This window comes from Zonotrichia albicollis, chromosome 21 (genome assembly GCF_047830755.1).
Source record: "Zonotrichia albicollis isolate bZonAlb1 chromosome 21, bZonAlb1.hap1, whole genome shotgun sequence".
NCBI lineage: Eukaryota > Metazoa > Chordata > Aves > Passeriformes > Passerellidae > Zonotrichia > Zonotrichia albicollis.
In genome coordinates this window covers 10,018,811-10,046,657 of record NC_133839.1, presented here as the reverse complement: position 1 = coordinate 10,046,657, position 27,847 = coordinate 10,018,811, and the positions used below count along the sequence as shown (strand labels likewise).

Here is a 27,847-nt window from a genome sequence, read left to right as displayed (position 1 = left end):
CACCACAGGCTGGATTTCATCTTTTGCGCTGTCCTTGCCTGGAAGAGGGAGAGGCAAGGGCAAACACCCCCTCCAAAGTGCCAGAATCTCCTAGAGCGGAGCAGTCCCGTGTTTCCATGGCTTGTGAAAAGCTGCTTTGCAGCAGGATGTTTGCTGCTCTCAGTGAAACCACAAACCTGGGTAAAAACTGGCTGGTGTGAGGCACAGTGTCCCAGCCTGCTCCTTCCAGTGGGGGTTCTGGGGCTGGTTACTCAGGGGGTTCCTTTTTTGGGATAATGATGCACCCAGGACAGCGCCACATCTCCATGGATGAGGAGACAGCTCTCAGCAGGATGCTTTCAGCTTTCTCTGCTGTGGTTTATCTACAGAATTGAGACTATTCCTAAGCTGAGACACAGACACAGGTTTGTTTATGGGGTTTTGTTTCAAATTTAAATACCCAATCAATTAGCTCTTGGGAAAGAGGCTTTTGTGGTTTGCTAGTGGGGCGTTATTGATGATGTTCTTTCCTGAGCAGGATCTGGGTTTACTCCTGAGAGGGGTTTTGAGCAGGTCCCCAGGGTGAAAGAGGCAGTAAACAGACATGGCTCTGGATTACCACCACAGAGGGTTCTGTGTGTGCAGAGCAAGCTGCTGGAACCCAGGGAAAGTCACAGTTTACAGCTGTGCTTATTTGGGGGTGGGTCTGTGATGACAATGATGTTTAATTTGCTGTTGCTGGGTAAGTGGCTCTGACTTTCAGCCAGGTTTCTGCTGAATCACCAACTCCCTAACTTTTCCAGGAGCATCTCAAGCCTAGGAGAACACAATGAGCTGCATGCAGCGTTTGAAGATGACCTGCATCCTTCTCCAGGTGTCTGGGTGGAAAGAAACACTTAAGGCCCCAAGTTCCAGCAGGACACAGTTAACTGAAAGAAACTGCTGTGGGCTGGAGGGAAAATCCCTTTTCCTGGGGAATTCCTCACTACCAGAGAGAGCAGCCAGACTTTGCTGTGTGGCTGTGGCACAGCCCTGCTGACCCAGCATAGCAAACACAGCCCTGCCAGGTCCTGCCTGGTCCCAGCTGCTCATCCTGCCTGCCTGCCTCCAGGTGCAGACACTTTCGAAGACAAAAGGGCTGTGGCCAAGCCAAGCCCGAGACTCATTGGGGCTTTGCAGAGCTGCAGCTGGGCAGGAAGCAGCGATGCTGCTCCCGGTGATAACGCGCAGGTGAGGCGCTCGGGGCCGCTCCCAGGTGAGCGCTGAGGCACTGCCGGGGATGTTCCCATCGGGGTGTCCCCAGGGGGTGTCCCGGGGGCACACGGGGGCTCTGCCAGCCCGGGGGATGCCGTGCCCGGGGCTGCGCTCCCCGTCCCGCGGCGGGACCCGGCGTGCCGGGCGGGCGGCAGGAGGGAGGGAGGCAGGCCGGGTGACATCAGCCGGAGGAGGGGCCTGCCCGCGAGTTTCTTTGCTCGGCGCATCACTTCCCGGCGCTGCCATACTCCGCTGCCCGCTCCCCGCCGCGGGGCCGGCGCCCATGGCGAGCCCGCCCGGCGGGGACAGCCCCGGCTCCGCCGCACGGCGCTTCCACTGCAGGTGAGCGGGGCCGGGACAGCCTGAGCGGGGACAGCCCGCTCCCCTTGGGGACACACAGCTCCTTGGGGACAGCCCGGCCCCGAGCTGCGAGCCCGCCCAGCCCCGGGGACAGCCCGCTCCTTGGGGGCAGCATGGCACCACAGCCGTGCCCACCCCGAGCCCCGGGGACATCCCGCTCCTTGGGGACAGCCCAGCCCCGAGCCCCGGGGACACACAGCTCCTTGGGGACACACAGCTCCTTGAGGACAGCCCAGCCCCGGAGCGCGGCGGAGGAACGGGAGGAAGAGGAGGAGGAGGAGGGAGCGCTCCCGCAGCGGAGCCCGGAGCTGTTGCACAGGCGGGGATGGAGCCGGGAAGGACGCGGCTCTCCCTTCCTCGGTGGGCAGCCCCAGGGGGATCCGTGGCACTGCCCTGCCAAGGGGGAGAGCGGCTCCTCAGCTGGGCAGGGAGATGCTCGGAGCTCCCCGGTGCTGGGCATTGGCATGGGAGGCTCCTGATGGCACTGCAGAGACTTGGGAGTCTCAGCTTTAGGACTGGGCGCTACAGAAATTTACACAGGGTTGGGGAAGAAAAATAGCTCCAGGCTGTTTGGCGTTCGTGGCGAGGCTCGTTCTCTTCATTTAGATCTAAAGTGGAAAACGCTAAACCCAAAGACGACTAAATGAGTGACTTTGAGGCCTTACAGCGTTGTTCACGCTGTTCACCATGGTGTTTTATTTCTCCTCTAGCTGTCTGAAGTGGAGGTGATGCAGTGCCTGGACTAGAGGGCTAAAAAAGCCCAAAAATGCTTCTAGTGTATGGGATACAGCAGCTTTTCACCAATTCTCTTTGCAGGCTCTGCAGTAATTAGCACAGCAGCTAGTGGGTTGTGTGCTTTAATGAGTGTTGGTTCATTAGGGTGGGCAGCAGGTGTTTCTTGGTTATGTTGGGTTGTAGAGCAACTCCAGGGAAAAGGAGGCAGCAGAGTTAATATCATTGCTCTGCCTGCTCTGGGCGAGCTAGAGCTGGGGAGAAACCTGATGGATTTTAACCAGACTTGGGCTGCTTCTTTCTCTTTTTCATGGAAACTTTTTGGGGTGTGGATTTTGGTCGCTTTTGCAAAGGAAATTTTAGTGGGAGACTGCTTATCACAAATGTGTGCCGGCACACGAGCTCTGCTCCCAGCTGCTGGGGAAGAGAAATGGGAAGCGTTTTCCTGTGGCTTATCTGGGTGGCTCTGGCAGGGCATGTGGTTTTACAAGTCTCTGCTGTGCCTTTTAGGCCTTGAAAGCAAGCGCTGGCGGAGCCTCTGCTCCTACTGCTCTGTAAAATAAGTGGTAACTTAGTTTCTTCCTTAATTTCACTTTATTGCAGTGCAGAAACTTGAGGCTGAACTCAGTGGCTCTGTCTGGTGTGATGGGTGGAACCTCTGGCGACTGGGACTAAAAATCTAGTAATTTGTACTATAATCTTAATTACAGTATGTGGGGTTTTCTTTTTTCTGGGAGCATTGAGGTGTAAGAACTGCAGAAGGTACCTGTGCAGGCAGGAGAGCTGGGGAAGGCATTTTCCTTCTAGGAAACAGGGTGAGGTGAGGTGAAACCTGCCAAAAATGAAAGTGTTTATTCATTTTATGACATCCTTTAGTGGTTCCCTAAATTCAACCCCTCCTAAACAAAGGCATGTGCTCTGTTGTGCTGACAGCAAATAATCCGGGTGCTGACTGGGCCAAACATCTCTATTTACAGAGACTGCAGTCAAAACTTTTGCTACAGCAGTCGTGCACCACAACCCAGAGTGCTTCTGCCCCTCTGTCTGCATTTGCTCACCTTTCTGATGCCATTTGCTACACAGAGCTGTGGAGTTTCTGACAGGACTTGTTGGAAGTCCAGGGCTGTGGAAGTTGTGGATCTGTGGGGTCACTGCTGGGGTTTGTTGGCATTGTCCAATTCTGTGATTGTGCCCCTCAAATTTGAGCTGGCCAAGTTCTGTGTGAGCCTGAGTTAGTGCTTTACCTTCCATGGGGTTTTGGGCTGGTATTAATTCAAGTGCCTTAATTCAGCTGTGTGTAACCTCTGAGGACTTGTTGGGCAGAATAGGGTTTGTAGGAGCTGTGAAGTACCTGCTGGTGCTCCAACCTGCCCTCTGTGCTGGCTGGCTGATTTGGAAGGTGTAGGAAGCACCAAATCCATCAATGGCTCCTCTGGACTGTGGACAGTGACAAGCCCATGCTGGGGACACGTCCACCATTGCCCAGAGAGTTCTCCTGGATTTTTAAAAAGCCACTCTGGAGATTTCTGGGTGTGGGAGGGAGACATGGACTTGTCCTGGGGAAACCCTCCCTGTCCTGCACTGACATCATGGAGATGTTATTGATCCCACACAGAAAGAACATTGATCAAGCAGCAGTCACTCCAGAAATGCATTAATCTGCCCTGAGAACTCAGATACAAGCACACCTTCCCCTTCCCTTGCTCTCTGCTCTCCTGCAGTCTCTGTTTTCCAAAGCACTCCTGGCTTTTGTGATGTTTACAAACTTTCCTTGATTGTGTCACAAACAGTCCCCATCTCACTCATTAGTGTCACCAGGGTGAGGACCTGACCTGAATGTGCATCGGGCAATTAGAGAGTGCTCTGAGCGCCACAGAGCTCGGGGAGAGGAGGCTCCTTCCTCCTCTTCTGATGGCAAAAATGGCATGCAGAAATTGCTGGCCTTCTGACATGGGGGACAGGGAGAGAGGGCACAACTCAGCCTGGTGGTTGAGGCAGAGAAAACTGGGGTTTGCAAAGCAAATTGGGGAGAAAATCCTCTTCTGAGGTGGGTTTGTTCTTTGTTTTGTGTGTAAGGGATAACAATGCCATGAAATACTTGGTATTTTCCCCAGTTCTTGTAAAATAAACTCACCCAGTGTTTGAATCTGGACTTTATACAAGGCTAACAGCTATTTTCTTTCCAAGAGGTGGTATTTAATTGTGTCTACCTGAGGTGAAAATTAGCACCAGCAGCAGTGCTGGGTTTGGCAAAGTGCAATCAGCTTCCTCTGTGGGATTGGGGAAGGGCTCAGGTGCACTACCAGAAAACTGGGAATGGCCATTTGGTCTCTGTTTACTCTGTAGATTAAACTTGAAATTGCTTATTACATTTCTGAGGTTCGGAAAGATTCTGATTTTTCTTCTGTTGGCAGTCTCCACCAGGCCAGAAGGATGTGTAAAACAGGACAAACATCTCTAAAATAGCTGTGCTGCATAATAGCTGGCCTGGGCAAAAATTACATGATAGCTTAGCAGGCAGTGTTGGCTTTGTTGACATTTGTCTTGGGATGTTCTGAACTTCTCAGCTGTACTTTCAGCCCTGGTGAGTGATGTGAGCAGGCAGGACATTGAGTGTGCACTCAGCAAGGAGGAGGATCCTGCTGAGCACACCTGGGACTTGGTGCTTTGCAGGTTTCCCCAGGATTTTGGGTGTCCTTTTTGGATTTTCTGTCTTGGGATGTTCTGAGCTTCTCAGTTGTACTTTCAGCCCTGGTGAGTCTGTGGACATCCCAAAGGGGAGCCAGGCAGGACATTGAGTGTGCACTCAGCAAGGAGGAGGATCCTGCTGGGCACACCTGGGACTGGGGCTTTGCAGGTTTCCCCAGGATTTTGGGTGTCCTTTTTGGATTTTCTGTCTTGGGATGTTCTGAACTTCTCAGCTGTACTTTCAGCCCTGGTGAGTGATGTGAGCAGGCAGGACACTGAGTGTGCACTCAGCAGGGAGAGGGATCCTGCTGGGCACACCTGGGACTTGGTGCTTTGCAGGTTTCCCCAGAGTTTTGGGTGTCCTTTTTGGTTTTTCTGTGTTTCACCTGGTGGGATGTGGGGAGAGCAGCTCTGCCCCTGCTCTCCCATGGGGCAGGGCTGTGCACAGAGGGATCCTGCTTTGCCTCTGCCCTGTAGGTGCTGCTGCCACACAAACACTTCTTGTCCTCAGGGTGTTGGTTGGGCTGTGTGCACATTAAATGGAGCTGAGCTGATGCTCTGCCCTCTCCTGTGCTGCCTTACATTTCACTGAGCCAGGTGCTGCTTGTTGTGCCTCTCCTGGGTGGCAGCAGTCCCTCTGGATGCTTTGTCCCCAAATCCTGTGCCCTGTATGGGATGTTTGTGCCAGGCACACCAGAAAGAGAATGTTGTGCCTTGGCCACGTGTTTGTGCTTATTGCAAGTTTGCCTCTGAGTCAGCTGAAGTCAGATCAGTTTGTGACTGGGCTGTGGCCTGAGGACGCCCCTCACAGCCAGTTTTCTGTGAGATAAATGTTAATAATCACACCAGGGCTGGGTCTGAAGCAGCTGTGACCCTTCCCACCTGGAATGTTGGCTGTGGGGCAGGAGGGAGCTGTGCTCCATGCCTTGGCTGCCTTTGCATTGGTCACTGACTGCTTCTCTCCTGGGAGGGAGCTCATGGCCAGCAGGAGAGGAGGGACACTGCAAAGAGTTCCTGTAAGCAGGAGGTTGGTGATGGATCATGGTGACTGATGCAGCAGTTTTGTTCACTCCATGAGAGCTGGGTCCTGTTCTGGCTCCAGGTCCTGTCAGAGCTCTGATTCCACAGCATGAGCTGCTTATGGCACAGGAAAATCCTGTGTGTGATTAATTCCTGTTTTCCTGGAGGATGTGGCCAATTAGGGATCTGCTGCCCCTTATTTTCAAAGTTAGGGGAAGCAGTGCCTGTTACACCAAAGGATGAAAACGTGTTATGAAAGCTGAGAAATTGATTTGTTATAGAAGAGTGATTTTTAAAATCCTTTTTGGCTCTTCCTCTCTTGATCCAAATGCAGCTGGACCATGGTGATTGAGGACAGGAACAGGCTGCACAGCTCCCTTGGCATTCCCCTCCTCCAGCTCAGGGATGAGTGTCCCAGACATTGAGTTTTTCCTGATCTATTACATAAATCACAGGGGAAAGCCTTGCCTTGGTGGTGCCTTGAGGATGAGCAAAGCCATAGCCAGAAGCAGAAAGGCTTAAAATTGGAAATGCTGGTAAAAGTCTGGGGAATGAACTTCTCACTGATCCAGGCCTCAGGCTTGGAGGGAGCATGTGTGGGAGGCAGATAGGAGAGGATGTTTTAGGGGCTGGCAGTGATAGAATGGCTTGGTTTGTTAAAGGAAGTTCATTGGGGTGGAAGGGGTTCAGACCTGTGGAGTGTGTGTGTGTGTTCCTGTTGAAGCAGGAGGGCTCAGGTGTGCTCTCAGGGGTGACATTCCCACCTCTGCCTCTCTGTGCTTGGAGCTGGGGTGGGACAGGGGTCCCTGCAGGACCCCCCTGCTGCCCCCTGCCCTCAGCCTGCCCTGTGTCCTGATCCAGGCACTTCAGATGTGGCTCCCTTCACCTGTGCTGCTTTAGCACATCCCCAGGACACAGCTCTGTCACTGCTCTGAGCTCCCCACAGAGCAGGTGCTGCTGTCTCAGCCCCATCTCCTGTTTGCCCCTCTGTGCTCTCCTGCCTCCTCTCCAGCAGATCAGACTTTGGTGCTGGAGAACACAAACTGCATTTCTCTTGTGGTATGTGGATTTCTTGCTGTCTCATGATTTTGCACTCGAGGTGGTGTCCAGACTTGCTTGAAGAACAGGTTTGAACTCTGTCAGGTCTCACTCACAGCAAGAAGCCACAAGCAGCAAGTTTCTGAAATGGAGAGAGGGATTTTATTTAACTCTTGATGCTCTTCTGCTTGAAGAGCAATTTTCTCTCCAAATTGCTCTCAGTGTATCTGGTGCTGTGTCCCATCCTCCCATCCCAGTCCTGCTCTCTGTGCCCCTTTGATCAGCCAGCCCAGCTTCCAGAATTCCACTTCCCTCTTATAAAATCCTTTGCCAACCAAAGCCATGAAACCCAAATTCCTGCTGGTCTGGGCACACAGGCTGAGTGTCCCAACCACAAAGTGAATTCTGGGGCTGGGCTATTTATATTGTCAGTGGGAAAGCTTTTCATTGACTGGGCTGCTCCCTCCCTAAAGATGCTTTTAATTAAATGTTATTTGACAGATCTGACTTTCTAATTGGCTTAGGTTTAACTGGTATAAATGGGATTTTTTTCCCACTGAAAGCTGAAGGAAGCAGGAATCATTTTGTTGGAAGGCTCTTTGCATTCAGAGTCACGTCCATCTGTTGTTTAATGTAATAAGCTAATAGAATGGAAAAAAAAAATCCAAAAATCCCCCCACAACCAGAAAGTCAACATCCCTGGCAGTGCCTGGTGAGGAGAGGGTGAAAGGGACACGGCTGCCTCAGCTTTGGAGCTCTCTAAACAATGCCCAGCAATGTTATGCAACTGCCTAGGGAAGGAAGTGAAAAATTATCATTACAGTGCAGTTTCAAGGGCAATATTAAATGAGCAATTTGCAGCACAGCTCTGTACTTAAGTCACTTAACTCACTTCTCCTGAGATAAAATTAACAGGGCTGGTTGAGGACAATAGCCATGACCTGTGTTCTCTTAGGAGAAGAGCAGAGACAGGATCTGTTTAGAACTGAATCTGAGGCATGGGGCTGAGAGCCTTCAGAGTGGGCAGCCAAACCCAAACCAATGTCATGGCCTGAGGGATCCCTGTCCCACTGGAGCCTGGAAAAAGGGAACAAGCATCTGCTGAAGCACCTCACTGATAGCTGCTCCTATTTCAGTGGAAGGGATAAGAACACTTTCTGCAAGGCCCTGGACACCGGAACAGCAGCAAACCCCTGAATTGATGATTTGGCAAGCAGTGCTGCTGTCTGTTCAGGACCTTCAGGGCAGGAGTAAATAGCTTAAAAATCTATTCCCAGTTTGCTTTCAGCGAGAGGATTTTGCCTGAGGATGGCAGGCACTGGAACCACAGGTGTTTCCTTTCTGACTCTGAGATTAAACAGGATCCATCCAAAGAAGCTTCACCTTCTGCTCTGAACCATAGCTCTGTGCAGCTGCTACCCCTGGAGGGATTTTTGGAAGAGGAATATTGGATTGTCTTGGCTCCCCTCAAGCTTTGCTGTTACCCTTTGCTCTTCCACCCTCTGGAGCAGCCAGAGGGGCTCCTCACTGGGAGTTGGGGGCTAATGCAAGAGAAAGGCCAAGAAAAAGGACTTAAATGGGGAAAACACTAATAACACAGCTCACTGTAAGAGCTGCTTCATGCTCCACCTGGGAGCAGATGTTTTGTCTTGGAAGCTGCTTTTAAAAATGCATGGGCAGGGCTGGGAGCTGTCAGCTCTGTCTGCAGCTGGCTCTGAGCTACACAGGGTGGCTGCTGGGGGCTGCTCTGAGCACCCAGGGGCTCACAGGGCTCCCCTCCTGCCCTGGGCACCCTGCCCTGCTCCCCTCACACCTCCTGCATCCAGGGAGCAGAGCTGGCTCCTGAGAATGGGAGCAGAGCTGGCTCCTGAGAATGGGAGCAGAGCTGGCTCCTGAGAATGGGAGCCCTTCCCTGCGTGCTGTGGCTGCAGGTCCAGCTGCTGATCTGTGATGGGATTTGGGGCAGATTTCCTGATCTGCAGCCTCTCCCTGGCAGGATTGGCTTCTCTTATAGGATTGCAGCAGAGGAGATCAGCTTTGCCATAGGACAGCACAAATAATCAATAGTTGTGCTGAGTTCCCCAGGGGAAGCCCTACCCCACTGCTGGGACAGGTGTGTGGTGGAGTTTCTGCATTCCTTGATGAACAGAGCTGCACAAATGTGCATTTCCAGGTGGAACAGAGGGGTTTGCTGCCTTCCCAGCTCTGTTTCCAGGGCTTTGCTGACACTCCTGTGGTTTTGCAGAGCCCTGGGCTGTGTTTGCTCTGGGGGTGTCACAGCAGGTGCCATTGAGTGTTCACCTGTACCTGCTGGTACCTCCTTGGGCACTTTGGTGTGAATTGCTGCAATTTCCTGTGCTCTGGAGCAGCTTCAGCCCAAATTAGTTGTGGGAGAAGTTTCTTGGGTGATGCACGCTGCAGAGTTGAGGTGGCTCTTTGTGCACTCCATCTGGAATATCCGTTCTTGCCTGAGGAGAGCTGGGAAATGCTGATGAATACTCATCTCTCTGGGGCTATTTGTTAATTACTGTTATTCATGGTTTGTGTGATGGTGCTGAGTGGATCCTGGCAGGGTTGCATCCGTTCCAGGGCTCCAGAGTGCATGGTAAACACCAGTGTTGTATTGCAGCTTTTCTGGGAAATATTGTTCCTGTTTTCAAGGGTGGGAGATTGTACAGCCATCAGGGTGAAAGGGAACAGAGGTGGTAAAACTGGGATCTGAATGTCCTGACTCCCACTCCTTTCCTTCAGCACTTCCTTGCCCACGTCAGAGTGAGGGTAATTGTGCTAATTGTGAATTGGAGACCTTGGCTTTGTCCTTCACTGAGCCCTGCTGGGCACTGCAGCGCTGGTGTCGCACGGAATCACAGTGGCTCTGCTGTTCTAGCAGGGAGCAGAAAGTTGTTTAGGAGGAAGTTACCAGTGAATTAAATGCCTGTTTACAAGGTGTCCCTGGTAAAGGGAACACTGCAGACCACAGGAGGAGCAGCCTGGGTGGCCCTGGGCTCTGATCACTGAGAAGAGCCCAGAGCCAGGGCTGGAAGGAAGCACAGCAGCCCTGAGTGCTCAGGCACCTGTGAGTCCATGAGTTCCCTGTCTCAGGCTTTGAGAAAAGAGCAGTTAATTTAAAAAGGAGAGAGGGACACAGAGCAATGTTCCCTGTCAGAAAATCCTGCAAGTTCTATTGTGGGAATTAGTGGAGCTGCCCTGCCTTGGGGGTGGCTGTCTTTTGGGGTATGGTGAGAGATGGAGGGGGAGAAGCACACATCTGCAGTTCCAGTTGTGCAGGAGGGATTTGGGATGGGCAGGGGCTGCAGGGTTTTGAGGAGGGTCCTGTCCTTGCTGTCCTTGTGCACTCACCATATCCCAGCTGGTGCTGCAGCAGCAACAGCCCCTTTTTTTAGCAGCTGTCTGCAGAGATTTGTATGGAGGAAATGCTCTGGGGATTGGATCTTGCTGCAAAACACAGAGGCCATCAGATTGAGCTTGTTTATCAGCCAAGCCTGCTGCAGCATGAAGGCAGGAATACAAACCACCAGCGACCAGCACATGGAAACACTGGGCTTCCTAAGGCACTGGTGCTTCTCTTTTCCCCCTGACAAACAAGCCCTTGTGATTTCCAGCTTGGGGAGCCCATGGGCCAACATCTCATAGTGCTTCAGTGGAGACTTACACCCATAAAAGCAGCTGAATGTCCTGGAACTGTGATCCTCCACGTGCACCTCCAGGCATTTCCTGGCCTCCGAGTTCAGCTGAGTCTCTGAGCTCCTGCATGGGTCTAAATAATAAAACATATGAGTTCACTGCCATGTGCCCAGAATTTTAAGGCTGCAGCCCTTGGCCAGCTCTGGTATGAATTGCTTCCATCAGGGCAGTAATCCAGGAAACCCCGAGCACGAACTGCTTGGCTGATGGAAGTCTGTGGTTTGGTGCCTTCCTGGGTAAAGCAGGGGAGAAAGGAAAGCTGCTGTTTTCTGTCTGTTCATGCCTCTGGTGCGTGTGCCCTGCTGGGAGGGCAGGCAGGGGCAGCTCCAGCAGGTCCCACAGGCTCTGAGGAGATGCTGGTCCCCAGGGAGCTCCTGCAGCACTCTCAGGTGTCTGGGGAGTTAATAACAAAATGACTGAAAATACCCACATTTTCCTCTGCTGTTCTGAAGAAAAGAAAAACTCACTCTGCTAGGTGTTCTCTTCAATCAAACCATCCTTTGGCAGCAGTGCTTTTGGCAGAAGGCTGTCACCAGCTGTGCCAGTGAGTGACCACTCTGCAGAGGGGACCAGCAGCACATCTGTCACGTAAGGATGAGGAGTGAGCAGAGACAAACGTTGTGTTGTGTTCCCTGTGTGAGCAAAGTGATTCTCCTGCGGTGGTGGCAATCCCTTCCTGAATGGCCCCGGGTGACTCAGGGATTCCCCTCAGGTTTTCTGGGGGCTCTGTGGAGCTCCAAGCCCAGAGGGCAGAGCTGAGGTGCCCAGGGCAGCTGTGTGAGCAGCAGCTCGGGAGGGGAAGGGAAGGGAAGGCAGGAGATGCTGTGCAGCCCTGGCTGCAGACAGAACTGAGTCATTTGTCGAGGCTGACACCCTCAGAGCTGCTTGCCTGAGGCTGGCATGGCTCAGGCAGGAGAGTGAGGATGCAGCCATCCAGATACACACAGAGGAGAGAAAAGTAACAGCTCCCAACATGTGACCGCAATGGAAGTGGAAAAAAAACCCATCCCCAATTAAAGCCATGTGTGTTGGTGGATGGAACTGCTCCTGGAGGCTTGGTGGAGGCTGTTTGTGCAGCACAAATGCAGCAGCTCAGGAATGCCCTGGATCAGAACAGGCAGAATCCTCCAGCACATGAAATCCCTGTGGAAACAGAGCAGCCCCCCCAGCCCACCACCCTCAGGGGTTAAGGTAAGAGCTGCCTTGTCAGCTGTCTCCTCCTCCCTGTCCCTGCTCCTGAGGCACATTTTCCATGCAGCCTGGTGCTGTGCCATGTGTTTTTTTCACTGCTGGATGATGATGATGTCTCCGTGCTGGAGCAGAGATTTTCTTTTTCTGCAGACATGCATAATTCAGTTGTCAGAATAAATGGGCTCCCTGGATTTGGGCATGTGTGCGAGGCTGATGCTGGATCCTCCCTTCTCTCACCAGTGTGAGGCAGGAGGGGAGCAGGGAATTCTCCCAGAGCTCCAGAGCAGCAGCCTGTGGTCTGTAAACTCATTGCAGTACCTGTGAGATTGCAAGAAGGATCTAAATTAAACCCAAAACAGGCCTGTGGAGAGGAGCATCTTGCTGGATTTGGGAAGACATTTCAAGAAACATGATGTTGGTACAAACCCCTCCTGTGGAAGAGCAGGACCAGAGCCCACTTCACACACAGAGGATGTGATCTACATGACAAACTCTTCTCAAAATGTGTTTGCTGCTGTTTACACCTGAGATTGAACTGTGGCACAGTGTCAGAGCCAGGCTGATGTGGTGTGTGGGGAGCAGCAGGAGCTGCCTCCCTGTGCTTGATCTGCACAGAAGCATTTCCAGGGTAGATGTTTTCCATGCTGGGGCAGAAGTGCTGAAAATCTGGGGGGATGTGGTGGAGAACTCGGTGCCAGGGTGCTGTGGGAGCAGCTGGGAGGGTGATGGAGGGATCCTGAGAGGCAGCAGACACCCAGCACAGTGCCAGACAGCGGGGCTGCTCTCTGAGCAGGGAGGCTGAGTGGAATTCTCACCTTGTGTGGGACCATGTGCCTTTCTGGGACTCCTGCCACGCTTGGATTTGGGGGCTCCCCACCTTGTGGGATACACAGATTTTTCTACAGTGTGCTCTGAAGTACTTTTGGTGCTGATCTGCTGGGTTGGGTTTGCACTGAGGAGCTGCAGGAGCAGTTTCAGAGATGCTGGCAAGGGTTGCAGTGGACACCTGGCTGATATTTGAGCTCCTGGGGAGCCTCTTCCCTTGTTTTATAGACAGATGTGGAATTATCTGTACAAAATCTGGAGGGATGCCTTGTGTAACAGCCAGGGGGAAGGGCAGTGTCCAGTGTGAGCTCTTGTTCTCCTGGCCTTCTAAACCCATGAGTGTCTCTGGGCTGATGCCTGATTTTTGGCACCCCTGGAATTTTCAGGGAGAGCACAACAATGCTTTGAACAGCCCTCTGAGCAGGAGACAGCTGCAGAAAAACAATGTGAAATTGGTGCAATCTGCTGTGCTGCAGCTCTGCCAGCAGCAATCTGTCCTGGTGGCTGGCAGTGCTTCAGCCCTGGCAGGAGCTGTGCCCACATGCCCTGTGTGACCTGGCAGTGCCACCTTTGTCAGTCCCTCTGCTCTGGGCACTCAGGGCTGTCATCACTGAGGGAGGGATAGCACAGCCTCTCCCTGGCTGGATTTCACCCTCCACACAGGCTTTACCAGATGGTCATCTGAAAAAGATGTAAAAGAAGTTGCTGTGTGTTTGGATTCACTGGATTTGTCTGGTTCCTGCTGTTTGCTCTTCAGAGAGCTCTGCAGGAAGAGCAAGGGCCAGGTTTGTGCTGGCTGTGTCACTGAGGTCCCATCCAAGCCCCTTTCAGGTGCTGCAGAGCATCCTCAGCATTCTCTGGTGAGCTGGGAAGGCTCAGCCCCTCGCTGGCTCCCAGCCCAGGCTCAGGGTGTGAATTCTCTGCTGGATCCCAAAGGCTCCTCTCTCTCTCTCTCTCTCTCTTGGCCTGGAACCCTTGGCTTGGGGCTGGTGGGAGCAGATGAGACAGGAAGGGAGCAGAACCAGATTGGCTGCTGTGGAGTTGGTTGGTTGGAAAAAGCTGTGGTGTGAACTTTGCCATGGTTTCCTTTTCTGCTGCATCACAATGAAGGATCCCATGGCCGTGCCCCCACAGCCTGGCTGTGGGCAGCAAGGAGGCACCACGTGGGCACTGTGGGCAGCCTGCAGCTGCTGCAGGAGCTTTGGGATGGGGTGGGACATGGCACAGGCTGAGGTGGCTCCTTTGGCTGGCTGGGTTTGGCTCTAAGGCAGCCCCTGGTGTTTGTGGGGCTTGGCAGCGCCTTTTCCATGCACAGTTCTTTTCCTGCTGCAGGCAGGAGCAAGTGGCAGGCTGGGAGAGGAAGGAGAAGTAGGGGCTGCAGCTGGAGGGGTTTCCAGGCAGCTTGAATGGAGAATAGACTGGGCCCTGGGAGCAAACAAGCCTTGCTTTCACTCAAGGTTGTGCAGGAGAGGAAACCTCACCCAGCCTGTGCAGCTGCCCAGAACAACTGGGACCATTGTGCTGGTGGCACTGGTGGGGCTGAGCCCGACCCTGCAGGCAGCTGGGGGAGGCTGGCATGGGCTCAGTCTGGTGCTGAGCTGCCCCCCTGCCCTGCTGGGGATCCATGGGGACCCATCCCTGGCTCAGGAGCCCCTTCTCCCATCCCAGGACACTGAGCCCCCCCTGGGTGTCTGGGGCAGTTTTGGAGAGGTGATGTCTGTAAATCTCTCATTTATGGTTCTTCTGAATTTGGAAAGAGCCCCCCAGACTTGCCCATTTTCAGTATTAAGTTTGGCCTGAATGAGCTCCTCTATACTGGTGGGTAATAGAAGCTGAATAGCATAAATAAAATAGGTAACAAATTATTTTCATTGTTTGGATGTGGATAAGGTAATCACTTAATTTTTCTAATCTATATGGTAATTGTAACATGCTGGATTCTGCAGTATGTTTGTTTAAATCACAGCATATATTTATATATTTTAGTGAGAGGTGTGTTGACCCAGTTGCCAAAGTTTGTCCTGAAAAGCCTCTCAGCCTGCATGTCCTCTGCTGCTCTCTGGCTTTTGGGAGTGAAGGAAACAGCATTTCACTGCAGGTGAAACCATCCCCAGAGTGCTGTTTAATGGCACAGTGATGGATCAACCTCATTAAAGGTGCTAGTGCTGCTCAAGAAAGCAAAATACTCTTGGAAAACTCAGGAAGCTCCTTTTGTTTGCTGAGCTCATTCTTCTGTGACCAAATAGAAATGTCCAAAACAGGTGCTGGTTTGCTGGTGCTCTGCAGAGCCCATTTCATGGGTCAGGAACAGCCCAAAGTGCTGGGCTTGTGTTTCTGGGGAGGAAGGAGCATCCTCAGGCATCAGCATCGTGACTCCACTTGTGTTTGGCAGGCTGGTGCTCCTGGCCTCTACATTTATTTCTGTTATTCTCACGTGGCTGCTGGTGGTTGGGTTTATGCCCTGCTGATGAGCTGTGCTAAGAAATTGTGTTCCAAGCTCATTTCATTCTCACTCTTATTGAAAGTGAGTTCTCCTGCACAGTTCTTCAGAGAATTTGATCAGTTCATACACTTGGTGGATACATAATAATTTTTTTTTCCCATTTGGGAGTCAGAACATGTTTTAATGAATTAATTTTCAAATTGATATCTCCTTAATCATCACTTCCTCAGACCCTGCAAAGTATTTGCATCTTATAATTTAAGTGCTTTGAAACTGGCTATCAAGTGAAACTGTTAACCAGGCTGAGATGAAATTCACATTTGCACCTTAATCTCGTCTGAGCATTTTCAAGTGCTGGAAGTTAATTACATCCATGGTAGTCCTTTGATACTTGACTAATTTTGGAGCACAATGACTTAAATTTCTTCTCATTGCCTGTTAGAAATTTCACTCCTCAGCTGACACAGAAAAATTCCCTTTTTGCTCTCTGTTCTTCCTGTGGGTCCAGCTGGGTTTGTGGGCAGCATTTGGGTCATGGATTCAGGATAATTGCTGCCAGTGTATCATTCACTGAGAGCCCAAACCTGCCAGGTGTGGGGAAGGTTTCTGCAGGTCAGGGATCTCTTCAGCTTCTGGGGTTGGGGGCTTTTCTTTGGTTTTTTGAGCATGTGGTGAGCTGGGAGCATCGATGGATGGATGGGAGGTGCTGCACCTCATTCACCTCATTCCCTTTGGGAAGAGGGAGGCAGAGCTCCTTTCCCTTCCCTACAGCTGACTCACAACAAGGCATCATTTTCCCCCAGAGCCTCAGCTGCCTTTTTGAAAAATGGGGTAATTGCTGCCCTCGCACCTCTGCAAAACATTTTGGAGTCCTTAGGTTGAAGTTTCTGCACCTACCGACTCAGAGACATAAAAAAGCCAAGCAAATAACTCTGAAAACAGCAAATAACTCCGAAAACAGCAAATAGCTCCCATCTGTCCCCTCCTCCCCCATGCCCAGGGATCAAAGCCACAGAGGTTGTGTAAGCAGGGGAGTGCTGGATGACTTTTGCTTTCCAGCAGGCAGTGGGGAGTTTGGATTTGGATTTCTGACAATGATGCAGCTTTTTGGAGCCATTCCCCATTGAAATGGGGTCTCATTCAGCGCTGCTAATGAGAGGGTAAAGGCAGCTAAATACAGCTGTCTTCCTCAGTGGCATTTGGGATTTATTAGCAAATATGCAGTGGAATTGAATCCCTTGTAAGTACTCTGCAGCTAATGGTAGATAGCAATTAGCTGAAATGACTACTGTGGAGCACTGATGCTGCATCAGTGAGGGGACAGGAAATCTGCAGCCAGCACAGACCCAGCAGCTTCCAGAGCTCCCTGGAGTTTTTCCCCTCTGGATTTTCTGTTCTGTGCCTTTAGCAAAAGCCTGCAGTGCAAATTGCTGGGTCTGGGTAATCCCCAGAGCTCCGGCTTGAGCAAACACTTCCCCAGCAGCAGGGAGAGTGTGGATATTGTTATTTCCAGCTCAGGGGTCACTGAAAGGACTCTCTGCAGTGTTCCCAGCAGTGGAGGTGTGTGCAGTGGGAACCAGATGTGCAGGCTCTGCCCCAGATGTTTGGAACCAGCTCAGAAGTTGAGGAGGACTTGGGTGCAGCGTTCCTGGTTCCATCTCTGACCTTTTCCTCTCCCAGCTCAACAGGAGGTTTTGTTTCCTTCCCCTCTGCTGGGGTGAGGGGCGGGTCAGGCTGTCCCTGGGGCTCTGCCCTTTGGCTGCAGGGGAAGCAGCTCCTGTGTGCTGTTTCCAGCTTCCAGAAGTGCTTGGAGCCAGGCTCATTTCATGTGAATCTTGGTTGGTTTGTCACCCTCCGTGCCAGAAACAGGGAGTTTGAGACACAAAGCTGCTTGTCAGGAGGGGATCAGTGCTGGGGATGTGATGTGGGTGGGGAGTGAGGGGCTGTGCTGGGCAGAGCTGTATTTGGGAGAGAGATAATTGAGGATTTTCACTATTCTCCTGCCAGGTTGCTGCTGTTGGTGATGGAGAGGAGGGACTGAATGATGGATGGGTGCAGTGCTGTGGCAAGGAGATGGTATTTGAGGGGAGGAGGCTGAAATCACCTGGATTTAGGAGCAAGGAATGGGATTTTATTAAAGATTGGAGCTCATTGGGAGTAAGTGGGAGAGAGAGGCAGGTGTGGATGTGCTGGACCCTGCCTGGGGCACAGTAAACAGGGAAAGCTGCCCCAAACCCTTGGGAGAGTGCCCCAGGCAGAGAGAGCAGTGCCTGAGGCTAAATGGGTATAAATTCATGTGAATAACTCAGCCTGTGCCTCAGGAGGGTCTGGAACAGCTTTTCTCAGGTAGGGGGGCAAAGGAAAATATTCAGAGCACTCCCCATGAGTGGAGGGGACACATCCCAAGGGTCTGAGGCCACCTGGCCCTGGTGGTTCAGAGCCATCAGCTCCCTCTCAGCCACGGGAGCCGTGCAGGGCTGCCAGAGGAAATTGCTGAAGGGGAATAATTCCCAACTTGATTGACTGGCAGCACACCCTTAAAGAAAGTCATTATTTCAATGCATATTTAATTTGTTAAGGCAGTGAATATGCATTTACACTGAGCACCTGGTAAATGTGATCCTTTTTTGCTTCAGAAGAAATGTTTAATTGCCCGTCAGCAGCGCTCTGGAATTAGATTTATTTTTGTACAAAACTAATCAGATTGCAAGTAAGATGCTAAAATCTGTTGCTTCGCTAACTCAAATCAATAGAAATACTAAGGGGGATTTTTTTTTTACTACTCTTGATGGTTTTGATGGGTTTTTTTCTGCCTTACCTTCTGTCTAAAAGCCTGGAGTTCTGAACTACACGAGGTCTGATTGGGAATGAGCTCTGCAATCGCCCCCACTAACATGAATCAAATATCTATAAATACCTTTCCTTTTCCCTTCTCTCCTTTTTTGAAAGGCAGTTTCACCTTGCAGGCAGGCAGAGTTTCTCCTGCCCTGTGATATTTGCAATATTTAAGGCAGCAGACGGGTGACCCCAGGCTGTGTCTGGTGCCACGATCATTTTCTGTGTGCCCCGATGGAGCTGTTGTCAGCAGTGACAGGTTGCTGTGAGCAAGGCAGCCCTGAGCAGGATGTTGGGAGGTCTGGGTGTGGTGTTCCCACTCTGGGGACCTCTATCATCACCCAATTACAATATCCTAATTATGGTGTTTGACAGCAGTCATGGTGATCACTGAGAATGGCGCTGGTGGCACCTTGTGCTGTTCCCTTTTTTCCTCACAGTGTCCTTGGCTTCCCCAGCACTCCTGGGACTGTCTCTGCCTTCTCCAAATTGCTGAAAACATTTGATGTGTGAAAATCTTTCTATTTTACCTTTTCCAGAGGCACATTTTTGCTGTGGAGCCCTTTGAACAAGCTTGCAGCAGGCAAAAGGCAATCTGTGCTCCAGCTCTTCATTAGCTGCTGCCTGACAGTGATGGGCGACCCTGGGCACTCTCGTTCAAGGCTGCTCCTCCCGTTTTCTGCCTTCACATCAGTTATCCTTTAAAGAAAGACTTAAGGAGGAGGGAGGGAGGCCCTGCCCGGGTTGGATTGGGCAGAGGTTTCCTCCTGTCACTGCACAGGGGATGGAGGGAATGAGTGTGAGCAGTGCCATCCCTTCCTGGGCTGATGGGACCAGCATTGTGCCACCCTCTCACTCCCCTGGCAGAATTCTGAGTGCAGTAATGGCCAAACACTGCATTTATGTGTGCCTCAGCCCCACTGCTTCCTCCTGCCACTGCCTTTGGAGCCTTGGGTGTGCAGAAAATGCACAGAGAGCAGCAGAGGTAGGGCAGGGCTTGCACCTCACTGTCACTGACTGTTTGCCCTTCACTGCCTGGTTCAGGGTTGTCCTTTCAGCTGTGTTTTATGGCTGGTTGAGCTGTGTGGGCTTTGGAAGCTTTTTAAAGTGGGATTTTAGTGTGCTTGAGTTTGTTCCTTGACCTGTAGTTGATTCCTCTGCCCTTGGCATTGTTTTCCTGTGTGCTTTTGAGGCTGAAGTGATTGAGCTGAAGCAAGGATGCTTCCCAAAAGCAGCTCTGGAGGGCAGGGGGGTTTTACAAGTGGGTTGTGTTCCTGTTAACAATTGCAATCCCTGTTTGTTGTCCAAGGCAGCGAAGGTTTGGCAGAGCAGGAGGCAGGGAAAAGCCTCCTGTGCCTTCCCCTTGTTTGCTCAGGTCCCAGGCTGAGCAGTGATGTTAATTAGATAAGTCAGATACTCTGCAGAGCAGCCTGTTCAAGGACAAACAGATTTTAATTAAGGGCTGTGTGCACTGGAAGGTCATGTCACTGCCTTGTGCCTGGACAGTTACTATGGGAACACCAGGACAGCACCCACAGGGTGTGTCAGTGTCCCACAGTGGGCTCAGGGCACAAAATTCACTCTGGTCCCACCCCTGCAATGTATACCTGGGTTTTGTTGCTGTGGGAATGGGAACCTTCAGTTCAAGCTCTTAAAATCACCCCAAAAATTCCACACAAGCTGTACAGCAATGCCATGGATTTGGGAAGTTGGTCTCCACCCCAGTTGTTTGGGCTGTTTACAGCTGGTGAACTCAATTTCTCACAGACAGCCTGGATATTGGAAGGAGTTTTGTTTGGGTTGAAATTCAAGCTCGGTTTGGGTTGAAATTCAAGTTCAGATTAGTTTGATTCTGTCTATGCAACCTTCTAGCAGGAATCCAGCATTAACTCCAGTGGTAGTGGCTCATTCCTGCATTTCAGGTCCTCTCCAGCCTCATCCCCACTAAGCTGCCTGAAGTTAATCCTGCTGGTTTGAGCACAAGCTGTTTCTTGTCTGCCTTCAGTCCCAAAGCTCCTTTTGTTTGGGGTGTATCAGCAGGGACTTGTCAATAGCTGGAGATGATGCAGGATCTGCAAACCATAGATGTACCTTGGGACTGATGAAGTTTTGGTGGGATCCCTTGGCAGAAACTCACTGTTACTAATTTTCATGTGGTCTAGCAAGAGGATCAGCAGAGACAAGTTAAATGTTTTTAATCCTAATACTTTTATTCCTGCTATTGAACAGAAGCTGAGGCAAGGACAAATGCTGCTCTGGCAGCACAAGCAGCTTTCTTGTGTAAATAAAATAGCCACTGAAATGTGGGAATTGCTTTGGAAAGAAATGTTTGTGTGGGAGTTGGAGGTGGGGGCTCACAGGAGCTGCTTCACAACCCCTTCTCCCTTTGTGGCTTTGGGGACAGATGAGCAGCGAGCCAGAAGAGGCCACAGGTGTGTTTGCAGGGAGAGTTTCAAACCAAGTCTTGTGCTATTTTTCTTTTGTTTGGCCAGTCCTTGTGGTTGTCCTGGTTGGAGGATGCCAGTGTTGTGTGTTTGGAGGCACAGGGAGCAGGGAGATGAGCAGGGACGTGGGTTTGCATTTCAGGCTGCTCCTGGAGGGGCTGCCTTTGTTTGCTGCCCTGGAGCTGCTGTGTGCAGGATGGGTTGTCCTTGCTCTGCAGAGCCCCTCATTGCCAAGTTGGGCTCCTGGGTGGCTCTGGGGAGCATCTCCCAGGGCTCAGCAGGAAAGTGCTGCAGGAGGAGTCAGCTGGGCACTTGGGCTGGGTACCACAAACTCCTCCAAGTGCTCAGAACAGACTGGAAACCACCTGTGGGCAGTTATTATCTTCTGACCTTTATTATCTTCTAAAACCACCTGTGGGCAGTTATTATCTTCTGACAGAGCCTTGCTGTTCTGCCTCTGGACAAGGGAGCTCTGTGTTTTTCTCAGCCGATGTCCACCTTTGACCTAGATAGTTTTGACTTTTCAGGATAAATTGAGCAGAAGGAGAGCAAAGAGAAGCATCAGGATGGAGGAGCAGGAACATGCTGTGTCCATCCCCCTTGGGAAAGGGGCTGGCTTTGCAGCAGGCAGGACATTTCCAGTGGAAGCTTGGGATAGGCATGGTCTAACAGGGACAGCTGGGGCTTAGGGAGGCTTGGGGCACTCAGAGGGGATGTTTTCTCTCTCTCTGACAGCATGAAGTGTGCCAGTGCCAGAGGTGTCAGAAAATGCAGGGAGGACAGTGTGCCTTTTCTGCCCTGCAGGGAAATGTGCTGAGTGCCTGTGGAAAACCTGACAGCAGCAGAGTTAATGGAAAGCAGACACTGAGCTGGGAGCTGCTCAGCCAAGAAAATCTGCACAGTCCAGGCTTTTCTCTGGTATCCAGGAAAAACCTGTTACCATTTGGCTTCCCTCTCTGTTACCCCAGGGGAAAGGGTCCAGGTATAAATTCCCGGGTGTATAATTCTGCAGCACCTGGAGGAGAGCAGGTGTTAGTGCTGAGATGGTTCCATGTCCTGGAGCCAGGAGCCCTGAGCTTCTTGTCCAGATTCCTGCTTTGGCTGCTTGCAGGTGCGGTCTGTAAATCAGAGCATCTTAGAATGGTTTGGGTTGAAAAGGACTTTGAAGACCCTCTCATCCCAAACCCTGCTTTGGGCAGAGACACTTCCACTGGAAGGTGGAGTCTGGATGCTCCAGGGGATAAATTGAAGGTGTGCAATGAACAAACTCTGTAAGCACTGCAGGGCAGAGTGGGAGCACTGCAGCCACACTCCTCTAGAAACAATTCCCTTGTTTTTGGCAGGATGGAGGCATCCTGCCTGGAGCTGGCCCTGGAAGGAGAGCGCTTGTGCAAGGCTGGGGACTTCAAAGCTGGGGCAGCCTTCTTTGAAGCAGCAGTGCAGGTGGGGACAGAGGACCTGAAGACTCTCAGTGCCATCTACAGCCAGCTGGGCAATGCCTATTTCTACCTGAAGGAGTATTCCAAGGCCCTGCTGTACCACAAGCACGACCTCACCCTGGCCAGGTGAGTGTGTCAGCTCTGCTTCATCCTCATCAGGCACAGCCCTGAGTGATGACAGGTTCTGTGGGGCCTAAACCCAGAAATACACATCCCAAACTGACTGGGATTGTCCTGTGGAGATCCTGGGACTCACCAAGGATGGGACAGCTGCCTTCAGAGCAGGGAGGTGGAGAAAGGGGTGTGGGGAGGGTGCCTGCAGCAAGAGCAGGGTCCAATTCTGTCTCCAGCACTCCCTGCAGTGACCTGCAGTCATTAGAGCAGCTCTGAAACAGCAAATGGGGAACAAGGATCTGCCTTCAGAATTGTGGAGCCTGTGGGAAGCTCTCCAGCCATGTGTCTGTGCTAAGCTGCAGTTAAATCTGCCTCCAGCAGATATTTTTATTTGGTGAATTAAAGTCTCTGAGCTCTTTAACATCTTCATCTTGTAGAACCATTGGGGACCGAATTGGAGAGGCCAAGGCAAGTGGCAACCTTGGGAACACCCTGAAAATCCTGGGGCAGTTTGATGAAGCTGTGGTTTGCTGCCAGAGACACCTGGACATTTCTCGGGAGCAGGGGGACAAGGTAATGCTTCCAGCAGGAAATATCTCCTGGCTTTAAAAATTACCTGTCTGCAGGTCAGTAAATGTGATCTGGTCAAGGTGGGCTTGGGAGGAGCTGCAGGGGGAAGCTCTCCCTGCTGGCTGCCATCACACTGCTGCTGCTGCTGTGGGGGTGAACATGGGGAAGGACAGTGTGGGGTCATGGTTCTGAAAATTGGGGAAGGAAAATGTGGGGTCATGGTTCTGAAAGATGGGGAAGGACAATGTGGGGTCATGGTTCTGAGAGATGGGAAAGGACAATGTGGGATTGTGGATCTCAAAAACGGGAAAGGGCAACGTGGGCTTGTGGTTCTGAGAGATGGGGAAGGACAACATGGGTTCATGGTTCTGAAAGATGGGGAGGACAATGTAGACTCATGGTTCTGGCCATCTCTGCCCAGCAGAGGAGAGGCCCATGCTGGGATGTGAAGTGTGACACTTTGCTGTTCTTCCTCCCTGTAGGTAGGTGAGGCCAGAGCTCTTTATAATATAGGGAATGTTTACCATGCAAAAGGAAAGCATTTATCCTGGAACACAGCCCAGGACCCGGGCTACCTGCCTCAGGAAGTCAAGGACACACTACAGAAAGCTTCAGAATATTATGAGTGAGTATCCAAGCTTGGCCAGACCCTTCTCCTGCAGGGAACAGGGCCACTGGCTGAGAATTTGCAGGTTGTAATAGATTAGGAATATTTCCCTGAGATGCCAAGCTGTGTTGGCAAATTAATCTCAAGGAAGGTGAGGAGAGGTCTTTTATAAGATCTGAGCTGAAATTCATGCTGGCATTGCCTCTGTGGGTTGAATGGTGATCATGCAATGAAGTGCAGCGGTGCTGCTGGCCAGGGCTGGGGTGGGAAGCTGAGCTCCCGGCTCCTGAGGCCCCTGCTGCTCTCTGCTGGCCTCTGTGAGGATGGAGCCCTGCGTGTCTCCATCCCCTCACCCCAGGGAGGAGGCACTTTGGAGTCCTGGCTCTGCTCGAGGATCTGCACTTTGTCTCAACCTTCCTTTTCCCAAATAATTTCAAAGATCAGTCATGTGCCACACAGGAAGGTCAGCACCAGAATTTGGGGCTTGTGTTTTCTCCTTGTGCTTTTGCGATGCGGTTTTTAAATAGGCTTTTTAAGTGTGGAGAGTGATAAGATCTTTTATCCCTTCCCTGATATCTGAGGATGTGATAGTGCCCATGAACAGCTCCCCACCCTTCCTCCAAGGAGTGGTGCATGTAGCATAGCCAAGGGGTGAATTTGTGCCAGTGGTGAGTGCTCCACCATTCTCTGTGCTGTGTAAAGGGTAAAAACAAGATAGAGACATGCCAGGAGAATGGCACTGTGGATCTGGCCTCTCTCCCTGCAGCAGGACAGGGAAATCTTCCTGTGCTCCTGGTGCTGCACTGAGGCCATTTCTGGTTTGATGTGAGCACAGGTGTGATCCTGCACAGAGTCACCCACTGCCTGAGGGGACACAGCAGCAGCACCTGCACCCCTGGCTTGGCCTGAGCTGCCAGGAATGTCCAGCACAGGTCACCAGCCTGTCACCTGTGCTTGGGGGGGAAATGCCTTCTCCAGGGCTGCCTCTCCTTCCTCTCTGTGCAGGGCTGTGCCTCATGGATGCTCTGCCTGCTTTCTTTCAGGAGGAACCTGTCCCTGGTGAAGGAGCTGGGGGACAGAGCTGCGCAGGGCCGTGCTTATGGCAACCTTGGCAACACCCAGTACCTGCTGGGCAACTTCACTGAGGCCATTGCCTTCCACAAGGAGGTAGGAGACACCTCTGCTCCTTCCTGGCAGCAGCTTTGCTTCTCACCCCAGCCCAGCAGGCACAGGGAGATGTTTCCTCCTCACCCCAGCCCAGCAGGCACAGGGAGATGTTTCCCTGAGCTGTTCTCATCCTCCTGTGGGACCCATGGTCTGCCCTACTGTACCAACTCATTCTGAGCAAACTCTGCCCTGTTGTACCAACTCACTCTGAGCAAACTCTGCCCTGTTGTACCACCTCACTCTGAGCAAACCTTACTCCAGTCCCATCAGCACATCTGAGCAGCTTTGAGGGAAGGGTGCTGTTGGCTTGGAAACCAAAGGAGGGATCCAAGGGCAAATTGCAGCTGGGTCTAGCAAGGAGGTTTTTTTTTTTTGCTCTTAATTTGTCTCAGTCTAGATTTTAATAAATGCAAGCCATGAATTTAATTAAGCTGCTGAAAGAGCTGTTGATCAAGAATAAATGCTGCTTGTAGAACATAATAACTTTCTGCAAAGCTTTACAGGGAGGTGAGGTGACAAAGTCCCTGTCCCAATTCAAATGCAATTTAGCTTCTGTTGCAGAGTGTGTATCAGTTCCCATGCAGGGAAGATGGAGATTCACTGCTCCTCTGGTTTTTAAATGCTGGGGGCACAGCACTGGGGTTTTGTATTTGCTGGGTGCCTTGTGGCAGGAATGAATGGTGAATTTGACTCCATGTTCTTAGAAGGCTAATTTATTGTTTTATGATACTATATTGCATTAAAAATACTGTACAAAACTATACTAAAAAAACCAGAAAATATATTTACAGAAGGTTAAAAAGATACTAATGAAAACTTGACTCTTTCCAGGGCCTCAACACAGCTTGGCCATAATTAGCAAGTGAGTGAAAACATGCCAAAAATCAATGAAACAATCTCCAAACACATTCTGCATGAGCAAAACAGAAGAGAAGCAAATCAAATAAGAATTTGTTTTCCTTTTTCTCTGAAGCTTCTCATCTTCCCAGGAGCAAAATCCTGGGGAAAAAGATTTTTCAGAAAATATAACTGTGACACTGGGGTGCAGCATCACTGCCACTTCTCCAAGAGCCTTTCCTGATGCTGAGCTGCAGAAGAGGGAGAGGTTTCCTGCTAAAGCCACCCTTCCAGGCAGGTTCAGCACTGGCTGGGTGGGAGCTTTGCAGCCCTGGGAGCTGCTCCCCAGGGCAGATTGTCACTGTCACATTTTCCTGAAAAATCCTTTTGTCAGGATTTCTTCTCCTGGGAAGCTGAGAAGCCTCAGAGAAAAATGTAAGTAATAATCTGATTGGCTTCTCCTGTGTTTGCTGCTTTGGAATGTGGTCTGGAGATTGTTTACCAACAGGCGCATGTTTGTTTTCATGCGAATTGTTTTAATTTAATGACCAATCACCATCAGCTGTGTCGGACTCTGAGGAAGTCAGAGTCTCAATTCCTCCTGGGGACCTCACAAATGTCACACAAGATCAGCTGCTGTTGCAGAGGGGTCGGTGCTGACAGGGCTGTGTGTGCTGTGTCTCTGCAGCGCCTGGCCATCGCCAAGGAGTTTGGGGACAAGGCTGCAGAGCGCCGTGCCTACAGCAACCTGGGCAATGCCCACATCTTCCTGGGCAGGTTTGACATCTCTGCTGACTACTACAGGTGAGTGCCAGGGGCTGCTCCCCTAAATCCTGAGCAGTCACAGCCACCCCTCAGCACCAGGGGTTGTGACAAGGGACCTGAGGTAGCAGGGCTGTCACTCTAAGACATGAAATAAAATTACATGCACACTGTGACTTTCAATGTAAAAGAAGGGGAGTTTAATTTCTGCCTCTAACATTTAGAGATTCTCCAAAGTGACAGTGTGTGGAGAGCCTGGTTTAAGCATGGCTTAAAGAAAGAGGCCATGAAGGTACTCAGCTGAGGGAAAGATAGAAGCCTGCTGTAAAGCAGCCTTTCCCAGGCTTGATCCTGTAAATAATTAGGTTCTCAGCCACCTTTTATATAAACAACAAGATTCTCAGACTGTTTCCTCAAAAACAGGCAATATTCTGTCCTTGGCTGCACTGGGAACAGATGGCCGGTCTGAGAACAGATATGAAGGTTTTGAGAACTTTTCATATCATGGTGAGAACACTGATCTTGGTTTCAATAAACTAACTTCAGGTATTGTAAACAAAAGGAGGAGCTGAAGTTTTCTCTACAGCCTATCAGGAGCTCAGATTTTGCAATATGCATGAAGTGAATTAGCACTGTTATAAAAGGTGTCTAATTTGATCAATAAACTGGAGTCAGATGCTGCTCAACAAAGGTGGGTCGCTCCCTTCACTTCGACAACAGTGGATTGGAGGGTGAAAGTGCCACCTCTCCCATGGCACTGGAGAAAACAGCAGTCTGTCAAGTTTCTCCTCCAGAAAGGAATGTAAAGCAAGTAATTATTTACATAAAATGTGTGAGGAAGTTCGCTACAAGAATGTAAACATTAGAAGGCTTGGAAACATTTAGAAGAACAGGGTGGCACAGGGCTGCTGTGGTGGGTGATGCAGGGTGTTGCTCCAAGGGGTGACCTCCCTGTGGCCTGGCACTGACCAGGGTTCTTGGTTCCCACTGTTCCCTGCAGGAAAACGCTCCAGCTCTCCAGACAGCTCAAGGACCAAGCAGTAGAAGCCCAGGCTTGCTACAGCCTGGGGAACACGTGCACGCTGCTTCAGGACTATGAGAAAGCCATTGAGTACCACCTGAGGCACCTGGTGATAGCACAGGAGCTGGGGGACAGGTAAGGGAGAGCCTCAGGTGAGGGTGGAGAGCCCTGACCCTTCTGATTTCTGTTCTCTGGGGTTAAGCACCAGTGATGTGTGCGCTTGGGAGGCATTAGAAATCTCTGGGCAGCCAGTTGTTAGTCCAATCATCTGTCAAAAACTTGGCCTGATTCACCTTTCTGGTGTCACTCAAACCTGGGATTGTGCCCCCCAGTGCAGTGTCTGTGTGGGCTGAGTGAGATTTCTAATGAGAGGTGCATCGTGCTCAGTGCCTTGCCAGTGCTGCTGCTGTGTTGTCCCAGGAGGGCCTCTAGAGAGCTCCCAAAAGTTATATTTCCCTTAAAATCTGTGTGTTTAGTGCACACAAGTGTGCCATTTTGCCCTGGGTTAATGCTGGAAACCTCCATGTACAGATGATGTTGCATAGACAGCATGCAGATGATGTATCTTGGTCTTGCTCCTCGTTATTTAGGAGGCTTGGCCTTTTAGTTTTTCTTAAATTTAATTATTTTTTTGAGAAGCTGGTTCCTTTTTCCTGGATATTCTGCTCCTGAGCCCTCGTGCAGCTCAGTGCCTTTGCAGTGTGGTGCTGAATTCCCTGGGAGCCCGGGTGTCCTCCACTAGATGGAGCAGGGACATCAGGATGGGAGAGCTGTGCCAGCAGCCGGGCAGGCTCCGCTCGGGGCAGGCACAATCCC

General features: G+C 51.2%; 1 protein-coding gene across 4 annotated transcripts in view; it reads left to right on the top strand.

Moving 5' to 3' along the window:
- Window positions 1-1,309: 1,309 nt before the first annotated feature.
- Window positions 1,310-27,847, top strand: part of GPSM1 (G protein signaling modulator 1) — a 65,700-nt gene continuing 39,162 nt past the window's right edge. For 2 of the 4 annotated variants that reach the window (XM_005493242.4, XM_005493241.4), the window contains exons 1-7: window positions 1,310-1,575; window positions 21,858-22,079; window positions 22,505-22,640; window positions 23,120-23,262; window positions 24,288-24,411; window positions 25,937-26,052; window positions 27,011-27,166. In XM_005493242.4, the coding sequence (XP_005493299.2) occupies window positions 1,325-1,575; window positions 21,858-22,079; window positions 22,505-22,640; window positions 23,120-23,262; window positions 24,288-24,411; window positions 25,937-26,052; window positions 27,011-27,166 (1,148 nt within the window). In that variant the 5' untranslated portion in view covers window positions 1,310-1,324. Of the gene's footprint in view, window positions 1,576-11,595; window positions 11,968-21,857; window positions 22,080-22,504; window positions 22,641-23,119; window positions 23,263-24,287; window positions 24,412-25,936; window positions 26,053-27,010; window positions 27,167-27,847 lie in introns of those variants that run through there. The other 2 variants (XM_014271445.3, XM_074556689.1) reach the window with 2 other exon arrangements.